At 45.4% G+C, this 10197-nt stretch overlaps 1 protein-coding gene across 2 annotated transcripts; it reads left to right on the top strand.

Moving 5' to 3' along the window:
* The first annotated feature begins 1398 nt into the window (after positions 1–1398).
* Positions 1399–9715, top strand: LOC115941518 (uncharacterized). 2 transcript variants are annotated; one of them, XM_081807609.1, is made up of 4 exons: positions 1399–2210; positions 2717–2789; positions 9043–9213; positions 9511–9715. In XM_081807609.1, the coding sequence occupies exons 1-4, from the start codon at positions 1529–1531 to the stop codon at positions 9656–9658; spliced, it is 1074 nt and encodes a 357-aa protein (XP_081663735.1). In that variant the 5' UTR covers positions 1399–1528; the 3' UTR covers positions 9659–9715. The 2 variants fall into 2 exon arrangements, with proteins under 2 accessions (XP_081663735.1, XP_081663725.1); XM_081807599.1 differs by having other exon boundaries at positions 1496–2210; positions 9043–9129.
* The last annotated feature ends 482 nt before the right edge of the window (positions 9716–10197 follow it).

The following is a 10197-nucleotide window of genomic DNA, read 5'->3' as shown; positions in this document are numbered from 1 at the left end:
AACTGTTTAATAGGCATAGCTTGCCAGGGAGAGGTTGTGCTCTGAAACAACAGTTTGAATTTCATAACATTATTCAATGTGGCCACTAGAGGGAGATCATATGTAGCCATTCCAGGTCTCTGATTTTTACTAAAAACTTGTCAATAGTACATGAAACTACCGGGGGAAAAAAACCTCCCTACGTTTAAAAAGACATACAAATGAAGCCTCAAAATAGTAAACAAAAAGAATAAAGTCAAAGCAGTGACTATCATATGGGAAAAGAAAGCAAGATAAATGAGATAAATGACTGGGTGATGTGTTAGTACACAGATCAGAGACAGCCTTAGAGAGCTCATCGAGGATAATAAGGGAACAGGAGAACACATTCCAGTACCTGAAGGGTAGCCTGCTGGTTCAAAGGCTGCCTGCCATAAGAAATGCACTTTAAACATAAGACACAAATAGGCTAAAAGTAAACAGGTAGAAAAAGCTGTAACAGAAAGAATGTCATCAGGGGTGAAGAAGGTCATTTCATAAAGAGAAAGGTGTTGGTTTCTCAAGAGGACACAACAATCCTATATGTTTATTCATCTAAAAACAGAGCTTTAAGATACATGAAACAAAAATTGATGTAATTACAAGGAGAAATAGACAAATCCACAATTACAGTTGAGGATTGCAATATCTTTGTATTCATTTCCTAGGGCTGCTGTAACAAATTTCCACAAATTGGGTGCTTCAACACAGCAAAACTTTATTTTCTCACAGTTCTGGGAGCTAGAAATCCAGTATCAAGGTTTAGTAGAGTAAGAGATCAATGTACAAAAATCAATTGTATTTCTATATACTAGCATTAAACACTTGGAAATTCAATTAAGAAGTAACTTTTACAGGGCACCTGGGTTGCTCAGTGGTTAAGCCACCGCCTCTTGATTCCGCTCAGGTCAGCATGTCCTGGTCCTGAGATCCAGCCCCAGGTCGGGCTCCCTGCTCAGCGGGGAGCCTATTTGGGATTCTTTCCCTCTCCCTTTGCCCTTCCCCCTGCTCGCTCGATCGCGCGCGCTCTCTCTCTAAATTAAATAAATAAAATATTTTTAAAAATAACATTTACAATAGCATAAAAAATATGAAATATTTAGGAATAAATTTGACAAAACAGATCCAATGCAACCCTGATCAAAACCCCTGCAAGCTCTTTTGGGGGTAGAACTTGACAAACTGATTCTAAAATTGACGTGGAAATGCAAAGAACATGGAATGCTAATAGAACGTCCTGGTAAGGAGAAGATCTGTTTTTTCTAACCTTCCCGGAGAAGCTGTGTAGAGAGGTACACAGCCAGTAGTAGTTGTTTTGAGAAAACAGAGAGCTAGGGAGGCGGTAGAAAGGGTTTCTGAAGTAGGACCTGCTGCCTAACTCGGTAAATCTTGGCTGTTTTCTGATTTATCCAGAGGTGAGCGGGATGATTTGCTTAATATAGAAAGAACAAAGAATGGAGCTATTTTCAGATTAACCCCTTTCTTGCAGTTACCTTCTCGTGCCCGGCCCATGCCTGGGGTTCAGAGGACCCCAACACCCGTGCCCCCACCCGGGCCACCGACCTCCCGGCGCGACCAGATCCCTGCGCCGGGAGGGCTAGGCAGGCGCCCGCACTCCGCCCCCAGGCGCCTCCGGGGGGCAGCTCGGGCCCTGGGGTGGCAGACACACCCCGGGGTGCGGCTGGGGTCGGGTCCGCGCTCTAGGGCTCTTCCCTCGGCTTCCGGAGAAGCGCCGGGCGGAAGGCGGGCTGCGCGCTGGGGCCGCGGCCGGTGCCAACCTCCAGCCCGCCCTGCGCCTCGCGCCTCCTCCGGGACAGAAACCAGGGACTCCGGGGACGGCCGCCGAGGCTGCGCGACGAGGGGCGTGATCTCGGGGCGGCGGCGGCAGTGGAGGGGAGGCCGGAGGGGAGCTGGCGCTCATCGGAGCACTCTGCATTCTTGGTGCCCCCTTCTCAACCCGCGGCTCCCCAAACCGCCGCAGCAGAAACCCCGAAAGCAGGGCGCGGCCTTCCGCGCCTCCCTCCCGACCCCCCGCGGCGTCCGGAGCGCCTGCGAGCGCGCGGCGCGGTCCCGGGGCGGCGGACACCCGGGCTCCGGCCCCGCGCCGCGGCCGTCGGGGGAGACGGTGCCCCGGGGGAGCCCCGCAGGGCTCGGGCCCTGCCCAAGCGGAGCCCGCGGGAGCCGGCCCGCAGGTGAGTGGGCGGGCGGGCGGCGGGGGGTCCGCTCCGGCTCGGGGGGTTGGGGGGGGAGGGGGCCTTGTCCTGCTCGCGTGCGACGCGGGAACACGAGCCTCCCCTCCTCGCTAAGCCCAGCGTCCTCCGGGCCTTCACCGGCCCCAGAGGTTCCTTCGCTGTGTCTACCATCCTGCAGGACACTGATCTCCCCCAAACTTAATTCAGTGACCGCTTTGTGCGGCTCCCTGGACTAAGCCCTTCACGTCCGTGGTCACGGTTAGTTGTCCTGCAGAACGGAGGTAGGCGCTACGACCTCTATTTTGAGAGCAACTTTCTCCGGGTTGGTGGGAGGCTCTTGCCCGACCTCTCCAAGCTGGGGCTGGACCGTGAGACACTCGCCCTGTGGGGCCCGGGCTCAGCCTGCATCCCAGTGCATTCATACCTCTGCCTGAATTTGATTCATTCAGCAAATGTTCTTCCTCTCTCCCTCCCTCCTTCCTGTCTCTTTCTTTTTTAATCACCAGGCATTGTGCTTGACAGCAAGGAAACAAACGTGACTAAGACCCTGACCCTGCCTTCAAGGAACTTACGGTTCAGGTCAGTTGTCTACCCTGAGGGATGTCTGCCTTTCAGGGCTCCTGCGTCAGTGGGAAGCGAAAGGTTCCTTAATCTCCCCACCTACCCTCAAATGAGAGACCTGACCCCCATCTTGGTTTGCGTTATGTGCCTGCTTGGAGGCCTTTAGGATGTCTCCCTGCTTCCTACAGAATAAAGTCCTAATGCCTCAGTTCCTGGCTGGCCTTCAAAGCCCTCTCAGCACCACCACCCCCCAATCTCCAGTCATATTCCCCCTTTAGCTGGCAGGTGACCGGCCACCTAGCCTCCTGGTTTCCTGTATCAAACAATCCATCTACTTGAATTCCTTCCCTTCCTAGCCACCCACTTTGACTTAATTCCTCCTTCTCAACAAAGCTTCCTGATAAATGGTTTCTGCTAGAATTGCTCTCTCCCTCCTCCCTTTCCCTACAGCTTTTTAAGTCTTCTCTGCTGGCTACCACAGCCTGGTTATAAGTCACCTGTCTGGCCCCCAGGCTCAGGTGGGAGGCCCTGGAGGGCAGTGGCCAGGTCTTTGTCTTGGCGCTGGGCCCAAGCAGATCTTCTAAGAATGCTCGCTGACTACTTGCTGAGGTGACATTGCCTGAATGCACTGAATATGCAAATAGGTAAAATCTAGGAAACCAGGTGGTCTTCAACCATCTCTCCACACAACTGGAATCATAAAATGGGCACTTCGTAATTGCCCAATCGATCTGATCCCCTTGTGAAGCCTATTTACATCAGTTAAGCCCACAGAGTAATCTTATAGGGCCCCGACAGATGGGTCTGTCTACACTAACCACATTCACTGGTCAACAAGAGCACAGACACGTTGTCTTTGGTGTTGCGTTGGGATCAAGCAAAGCCTGTCTTTGTAGATGGCTCTCTCCTTACCCTGCAAGAGGTAACTGAAAACAATCAAAGCTTCTTTCAAACCAGAGATATAATGCTCAGTGATCCACAGCATTGCTCTTTATTAACATACAATAACCAGCTCTTGTAATTTTATAACTACTTCATAATTATAAAGGTCTCCCACTTTATAACGTTTCATGTCATACTCACAAATTACTCCACGAGGCAAGTTACTATCTTTATTTTATATAGATGTAAACTGAAGTCCAGAAAGGTGAGTGGCTTTGCTCAAGCTTTGCACACAACTAGTGGGCAGCAGAGCTTCTAGTCCCTTATTTAATACCCCCTCCCATAGCTGGAGTAATGTAGATATTCCTATACGGTATTATGCATTTAGCCACCAAATTATATGCAAAGCTACTCTACCTATTCTATGTGTGATTTTTCAGGTGAAGAAATGAAAGAAGCACAGGACTTGGAAGACAGACTCAGTGGTAATTAAGTTATTTTTCTTTTACGTGGTTTGAAATATCTGTCAAAATATTTCCGAGTTCCATTTTAAAAGTGATGAATAGAACTTAAAGGCAATAGCTCACCAAAACCCTAACTACCAAGCGGCACTTTTGAAGTCAGTTCCCAGAAACAGCTCTCTCGAGACTTAGGGAACAATGTCACATATATAGGTGGAAACATGAAAATGATGATATTTGACTGATTTGGGCCTACAAAACTGCAATTTCATGTAGTTTTACCTGATAGAAATATTTGTTTTTTAGTTTACACTCTTGGCCAATTTTTTGCCTGCATCTTTATTCCTTTTGGGGGTAGCGTGGGGGTATCACTCTGACTGGTCCTAAGAATATTTCTGTGAAAGGAGCTCTCAGGAATAGAAGAAGCCTTTTCCTTCTGTGCCTCTCCTTTCTGAACTGTCTTCCAATTTATATATTTTATAATGTGAAAACAAATGAAACTAAGGGATCGTGAAATCGCTTTCACTCTTCCTTCCCCTCACCACACACACATCAGTTTCCCCTGGTGTCACTGATGTACTGTAGCTATCAATGCGGCTTCCTTTAAAGGGGTCCTTTGAGCAGAACTAAGAAAATAAATTTCCCAGATGAATTTACCTTGTGCTTTTCTCTCTAAGCAATAACGTGCAAGTTAGCAAAACAATGAATTGTTCAACTCCACGATAGTGTTAATAATGACTAAGCCAATATAACAGAAGCGTGCCCTTCTGCATTTCAGGATACGGTTTAGTGTTGTGTCTTGGCAACTTGAGAAAGTTGCTTAACCTTGCTGGATTTCAGTTTCCCTGTCTGTTAAATCTGAGTACCTGTGAAGCACCTCTCATGATTGTGTGTGTGTGATTAATACTCGTAAAATACAAACTTTGGATAAAGGTTAGTTTCTTCTTTCCTCTTCCTTTTGTGTCTCTCTGACTTGTGTGGCTAATCCTATCTGTATCTCGTTCAGTGTGTGGGTCGTTGGTCTGTGAGTAAAAAGCTCCATAGTTAGCAAGAAATGCTCATTCCACAAAAAGATAGGACAGGTATTATCCTTATTTTTTCTGATGGGGAGGCTCAGACCAGAGCTGGTAAATAATTTGCATAAGGATAAAATAGAAAAATATATAAAACACTAGCTCTGTTCAGAAATGCAGTAACAGTAACAAATGTACCAAGTATTTATTAGCAATTCAATTACATAGTATCAAGAAGGTTCTATAAGCCAAATACAAACAGTGTGCCCTTATTATCGAGCAGGTTCTATAAGCCAAATACAAACAGTGTGCCCTTATTGTGCAGTTATCTACTTCACATGCCTTGTGGTTAAGATGTTGCAACCATGATCTAAATGCCTGACTAATAGGAAATGGAACAAACCTGAAGGTCATTTCATTTTTACCCAACAATGGAAAAAGGAATAGCAGAAGGGAAGAAGGAACCAATATTTAGGTTGAACACTTACTGCGCACCAGACCTTGTGCCCAATTCCATGCTACATCTTTTAAATTTCATGATTCTGTGAGGTAGGCATCTCCATTTTACAGATAACGAAGCTTAGACTCAGAGAGGTTAAACAACTTGCCCCAAATAATTCAGTCAATAAGCAATGGAATTAGCTTCGGGGTGGCTCAGTCAGTTAAGCATCTGCCTTTGGCTCAGGTCATGATCTCAGGGTGCTGGGATCAAGCCCCACATCAGGCTCCTTGTTCAGTGGGGAGCCTGCTTCTCCCTCGCCCTCTGTTCCTCCCCCTGCTTGGGCTCTCTCTCCCTCTCTGTCAAATAAATAAATAAAATCTTAAAAAAAAAAGAAGTAGAATTGGCTTCAAACTCATATCTTCACACTTTTATCCATTGATGGAGAGAGTACCCATTTGTAGACTTGATGGAGGTAATTGTATTAAGAAGGTTAAATATTTATTTTCTTTGACTCAGTAATTCTAATGGAAAGTTACTTCAAGAAAATCATTGAAAATGCAGAGAAAAGCTGGTTGCATAAAAATCTTCATTAGAGAGTTATTTATAATAGAACTTGGAATGAATCTAATAACCACCATTAGGGAAATGGCTAAGTAAACATCACACACACGATGGAATATCACACAGCCAGGAAAATAACCCTTCCCCAAAAGTTTGTAATAACACGAGTAATGTTCATATAATAAGGTGAGGTGAAAAGAACAAGGTATTAGGATCTATCTGTCTGTATAAAACTATATAATAATAATCTCATCTATGTTAATAATACACACAGAAAAAGAACACGAATGTCAAACAGCAGAATGTTAGGAGCGATTATCTTTGGGCAGCGTAATGATATTAATTACTTTTTTCTTTTAATTAAGTTGGTTTTTATTTTTTAAATGTTACCATTTTTCCATAAGGATTACCTATTGTGTCTGGGCCTGGCTAGGAGAAATCACTTCCAAAATCATATATAGCATAAAGGGCTGGGGCCTATCTCTGTAGTGTCCCAGGAAGTACTCAGCATTAAAGACTCAGACTAGGTCCTCCTGGCTCTTAGGCCAGGAAGATGACTAGCTTCCTGAGGTGAGTAGAGGGGCTGGAGTGGAAACCTGGAGAGGATTTAATGTTGATCATTTAAAAAAAAATTAAAAAAACAAACCAACAAAAACAGGAGTTGAAGTCACGCTCAAGAATTTAGGGTACAGGGGCGCCTGGGTGGCTCAGTTGGTTGAGCGACTGCCTTCGGCTCAGGTCATGATCCTGGAGTCCCTGGATCGAGTCCCGCATCGGGCTCCCTGCTCGGCGGGGAGCCTGCTTCTGCCTCTGACCCTCCCCCCTCTCATGTGCTCTCTCTCATTCTCTCTGTCTCAAATAAATAAATAAAATCTTTAAAAAAAAAAAAAAAAAAAAAAGAATTTAGGGTACATTGCCCCACTCTGTTTGCAGAGTATATTTCTCAGACTCTAAAAGGGCCAAGGTTCCTTGACTGTATTGGAGGTAGCTGGGCTCCATGAAGGAGGGTGGAGAGAAATTCTTAAATATGTTTACTTAGCCCTGCTTACACCCATCCCCTCCTTTCTACACTACCACTCGTCAGGCTCTCACCCGGCTTCCATCAGTAACTCTCAACTCTTTACCCTGCCTCTGGTCTGGCCCTTTGCTAGGCCAGTGACTTCATTGCGGCCAAAGCAATCATTCCATAACATCCATCTGATTTTTCTCCTCTGCTTACTGTCCTCCCATGGTACTCTACAGCTTTCGGGGTAGAAAGCAGTTCCTTACCTGTTCCTGTTCCTGTTCCTGCCGCTGCTACTTAAGGTCTCTTGCAACCTGACCCCACACACCTCTCTGGCCTCCTCTCTTTCCAGTCTCTCTCCACGCCTCCACACCTCTGTGCATCTGCCACCCCAGCCCTATGATCCACCTGCAATACTCCGCACACATCTAGCTTTCTCTCACCTTCTTATTCAGCTGTTTCCTTATATGGCTTCTGTCCAATTCCTCACCCCCTGCTCACTCTCATTCACACACACACACACACACACACACACACACTTTTTGCCCACTCAGTGGTTGCTCATCCTTCAAAATTCACCCTAAGCCTTGTCCTTTCTAGGTAACCTTCCCTGACACACATTCTTCATCCTGTGTCTCAGCCTTCATTCTGCTTCAAGTGGCTGTATTAGGGTCCTTCTAGCTTCTGTACTCTGCTCTGCACTAATCATGACATACTTGGCTGTCCCCAACTAGACCAACATTTGTGGTAGCAGAGACCATGTCTTCATGACCTTTGGATCCCAGTGTTTGGTTAAGTGTTCAGTTCTCAATAACTTTTTATTGAATTTGTGAATTAATTAAACAGGATCTGGAAGGAGAAGAGGGGGGAAAAATGACCAAGGTTGAAGGTCATACCATTTCTAGGATAGAAACAACCCCTAGTACCATCAATGACCAATAGGGCCAACCTTTCTTCTTTTCTTATCACTGTATCTTATTTTTGTTCCTGTGGATCCTTGAATTCTCATAGAGATGGGCTTCTCATGGTGTTGTCTAAATTTCTGAGAAGATATATCAGTCCCAAGCAGCATTAACAACCCCTGCACAGGTATGTCACCTGGCACGGAGCCTTTTGACTAGCGTAAGTCACTCAGTCCACACGAAGTAGGAGCACAGGAAGGGCGGACTGAGGGCTGAGGGCTGTGGAGTTGGGGGGGTGGTTCAGCCGGCAGGGCAGGCATCAGAGGAATTAAGAATGTTTCCCTGCTGTCAGTCTTTCCTTCTGTCTTCTACAATCCGACTTCTACCACAGTACAACACAAAACCCAACCCTGCCGTATAGGCAAGCAGGATTACAATCGGTCCTCTCTCTCTCTCTCTCTGTCTTCTTTTCCTCCCTCGCACACACACATATACACACAACGTATATTTATGAAGACATGCTTTATGACTGGTAACCCTTGTTTCAAAGTCTGCTGTCTTCATTTTAATTTAGAATACTAATTCTGTTCCACATCCCCTTGAATAAACTTGTAAAATTCAAGACAGCATCTTTTTTTTTTTTAAGATTTTATTTATTTATTTGACAGACAGAGAGACAGCGAGAGAGGGAACACAAGCAGGGGGAGTGGGAGAGGGGGAAGCAGGCTTTCCCGCTGAGCAGGGAGCCCGATGTAGGGCCCTATCCCAGGACCCTGGGATCATGACCTGAGCTGAAGGCAGACGCTTAACGACTGAGCCAGCCAGGCGCTCCTCAAGACAGCATCTTAAAAGCTAAAACATAATATCTGAGCTAAAACGGATAAACATTTTAAAAAGGGATCTGGTTGTTGTGTCTGCTGGGATAGAACTATGATCTTCTATTTGTATATGGAATATGTCTCAATGTTTCCCCTTTTCCCTTCTCCTGTGTTCTTAATTTCTTACAGGCTGAAACTCCAAGACCAGATCATGATAAGCTTTGAAGAGTTGTACACAGCAGTTAAGGAACCCCTTCCCTCAGGAATTCCCACCAGGTTTGACCATTTTAACAGAAGGCAGGGGGCACTGTTGACATCCTCACAGGTCCATGCAGACGTCAAAGGAAAAGCCCCCAAAAGGTGGACACCTCCTCTCTGCTCTTGACCTAATGAACAAATCGGTGCATGCGTTTAATTAGTGTGTGCAAGCAAACTCAGAATGCCCAAGAGCTAATATTGGAATTTATAGGGTTACTTGTTTTACAGGAGGCGTTTGTCTTGGACATGCATGGTTTTATAGGTTATATCCTCCTTTCACATTAATAACCCAAATAATACAATTCAAGGGATCAAGTCAGTGGGAATCTATTCATAGATATCTGTAGTGGAATATAAGTCACATTTTAGCCAATCTATTGTTCTTTTTATTAAAAACAGGTTCCTGGATCTCACACCATGGAAAAACACAGAAGATGAAAGAACAGTACTCTGGCCAGAATTTAAGGAAATTCTTAACAAATTAGGTTTTCATATGAAGGAAATGGGGTTTGAAAACTTTGGCAACGGTAACTTTCATCTCAAGTAAATTTCACTTACCACAGAACAAATACTGATCCATACCTCTTGGAACTGCAAAGAAAAGGTGTGATATTATTATCCATGAAAACACATCTCTGTATCTTGAATTTGCTGGGCTTTGAATTTCAAGCCAGATGGGTAGTGATAGGGAGGGTCTAGGGGTAGGGGGCTTCCCACCCTCTGCTCTCATCCCTTGTTCCCTTCTCATTTTGGACTCCAGTGCCCAGCATGGGACCTGGCATATGGTGGACACTCATTTATTAATGCTCATTTCTTTTTTTTTTTTTTAAGATTTTATTTATTTATTTGACAGAGAGAGAGATAGCGAGAGCAGGAACACAAGCAGGGGGAATGGGAGAGGGAGAAGCAGGCTTCTTGCCGAGCAGGGAGCCCGACGTGGGACTCGATCCCAGGACCCTGGGATCATGACCTGAGCCGAAGGCAGACGCTTAACGACTGAGCCACCCAGGCGCCCTATTAATGCTCATTTCTTAAAAAAAAATATTTTTTTAAAATTTTATATTTTAATCCTTTTTTTTCAGTAAA

The sequence above is a fragment of the Leptonychotes weddellii genome, chromosome 2, assembly GCF_054177405.1.
Source record: "Leptonychotes weddellii isolate Sample4059 chromosome 2, ASM5417740v2, whole genome shotgun sequence".
NCBI lineage: Eukaryota > Metazoa > Chordata > Mammalia > Carnivora > Phocidae > Leptonychotes > Leptonychotes weddellii.
The sequence above is the reverse complement of the archived record's forward strand: the minus strand, read 5'-3'. Positions and strand labels throughout refer to the sequence as shown.

Coding starts and splice junctions, on each gene's coding strand:
- LOC115941518 (XM_081807609.1), top strand. CDS start 1,529: ATGCCTGGGGTTCAGAGGACCCCAACACCCGTGCCCCCACCCGGGCCA. Junction 2,211..2,716: donor CCGCGGGAGCCGGCCCGCAG/GTGAGTGGGCGG, acceptor TTTAATCACCAG/GCATTGTGCTTGACAGCAAG. Junction 9,214..9,510: donor AAAGGAAAAGCCCCCAAAAG/GTGGACACCTCC, acceptor TATTAAAAACAG/GTTCCTGGATCTCACACCAT.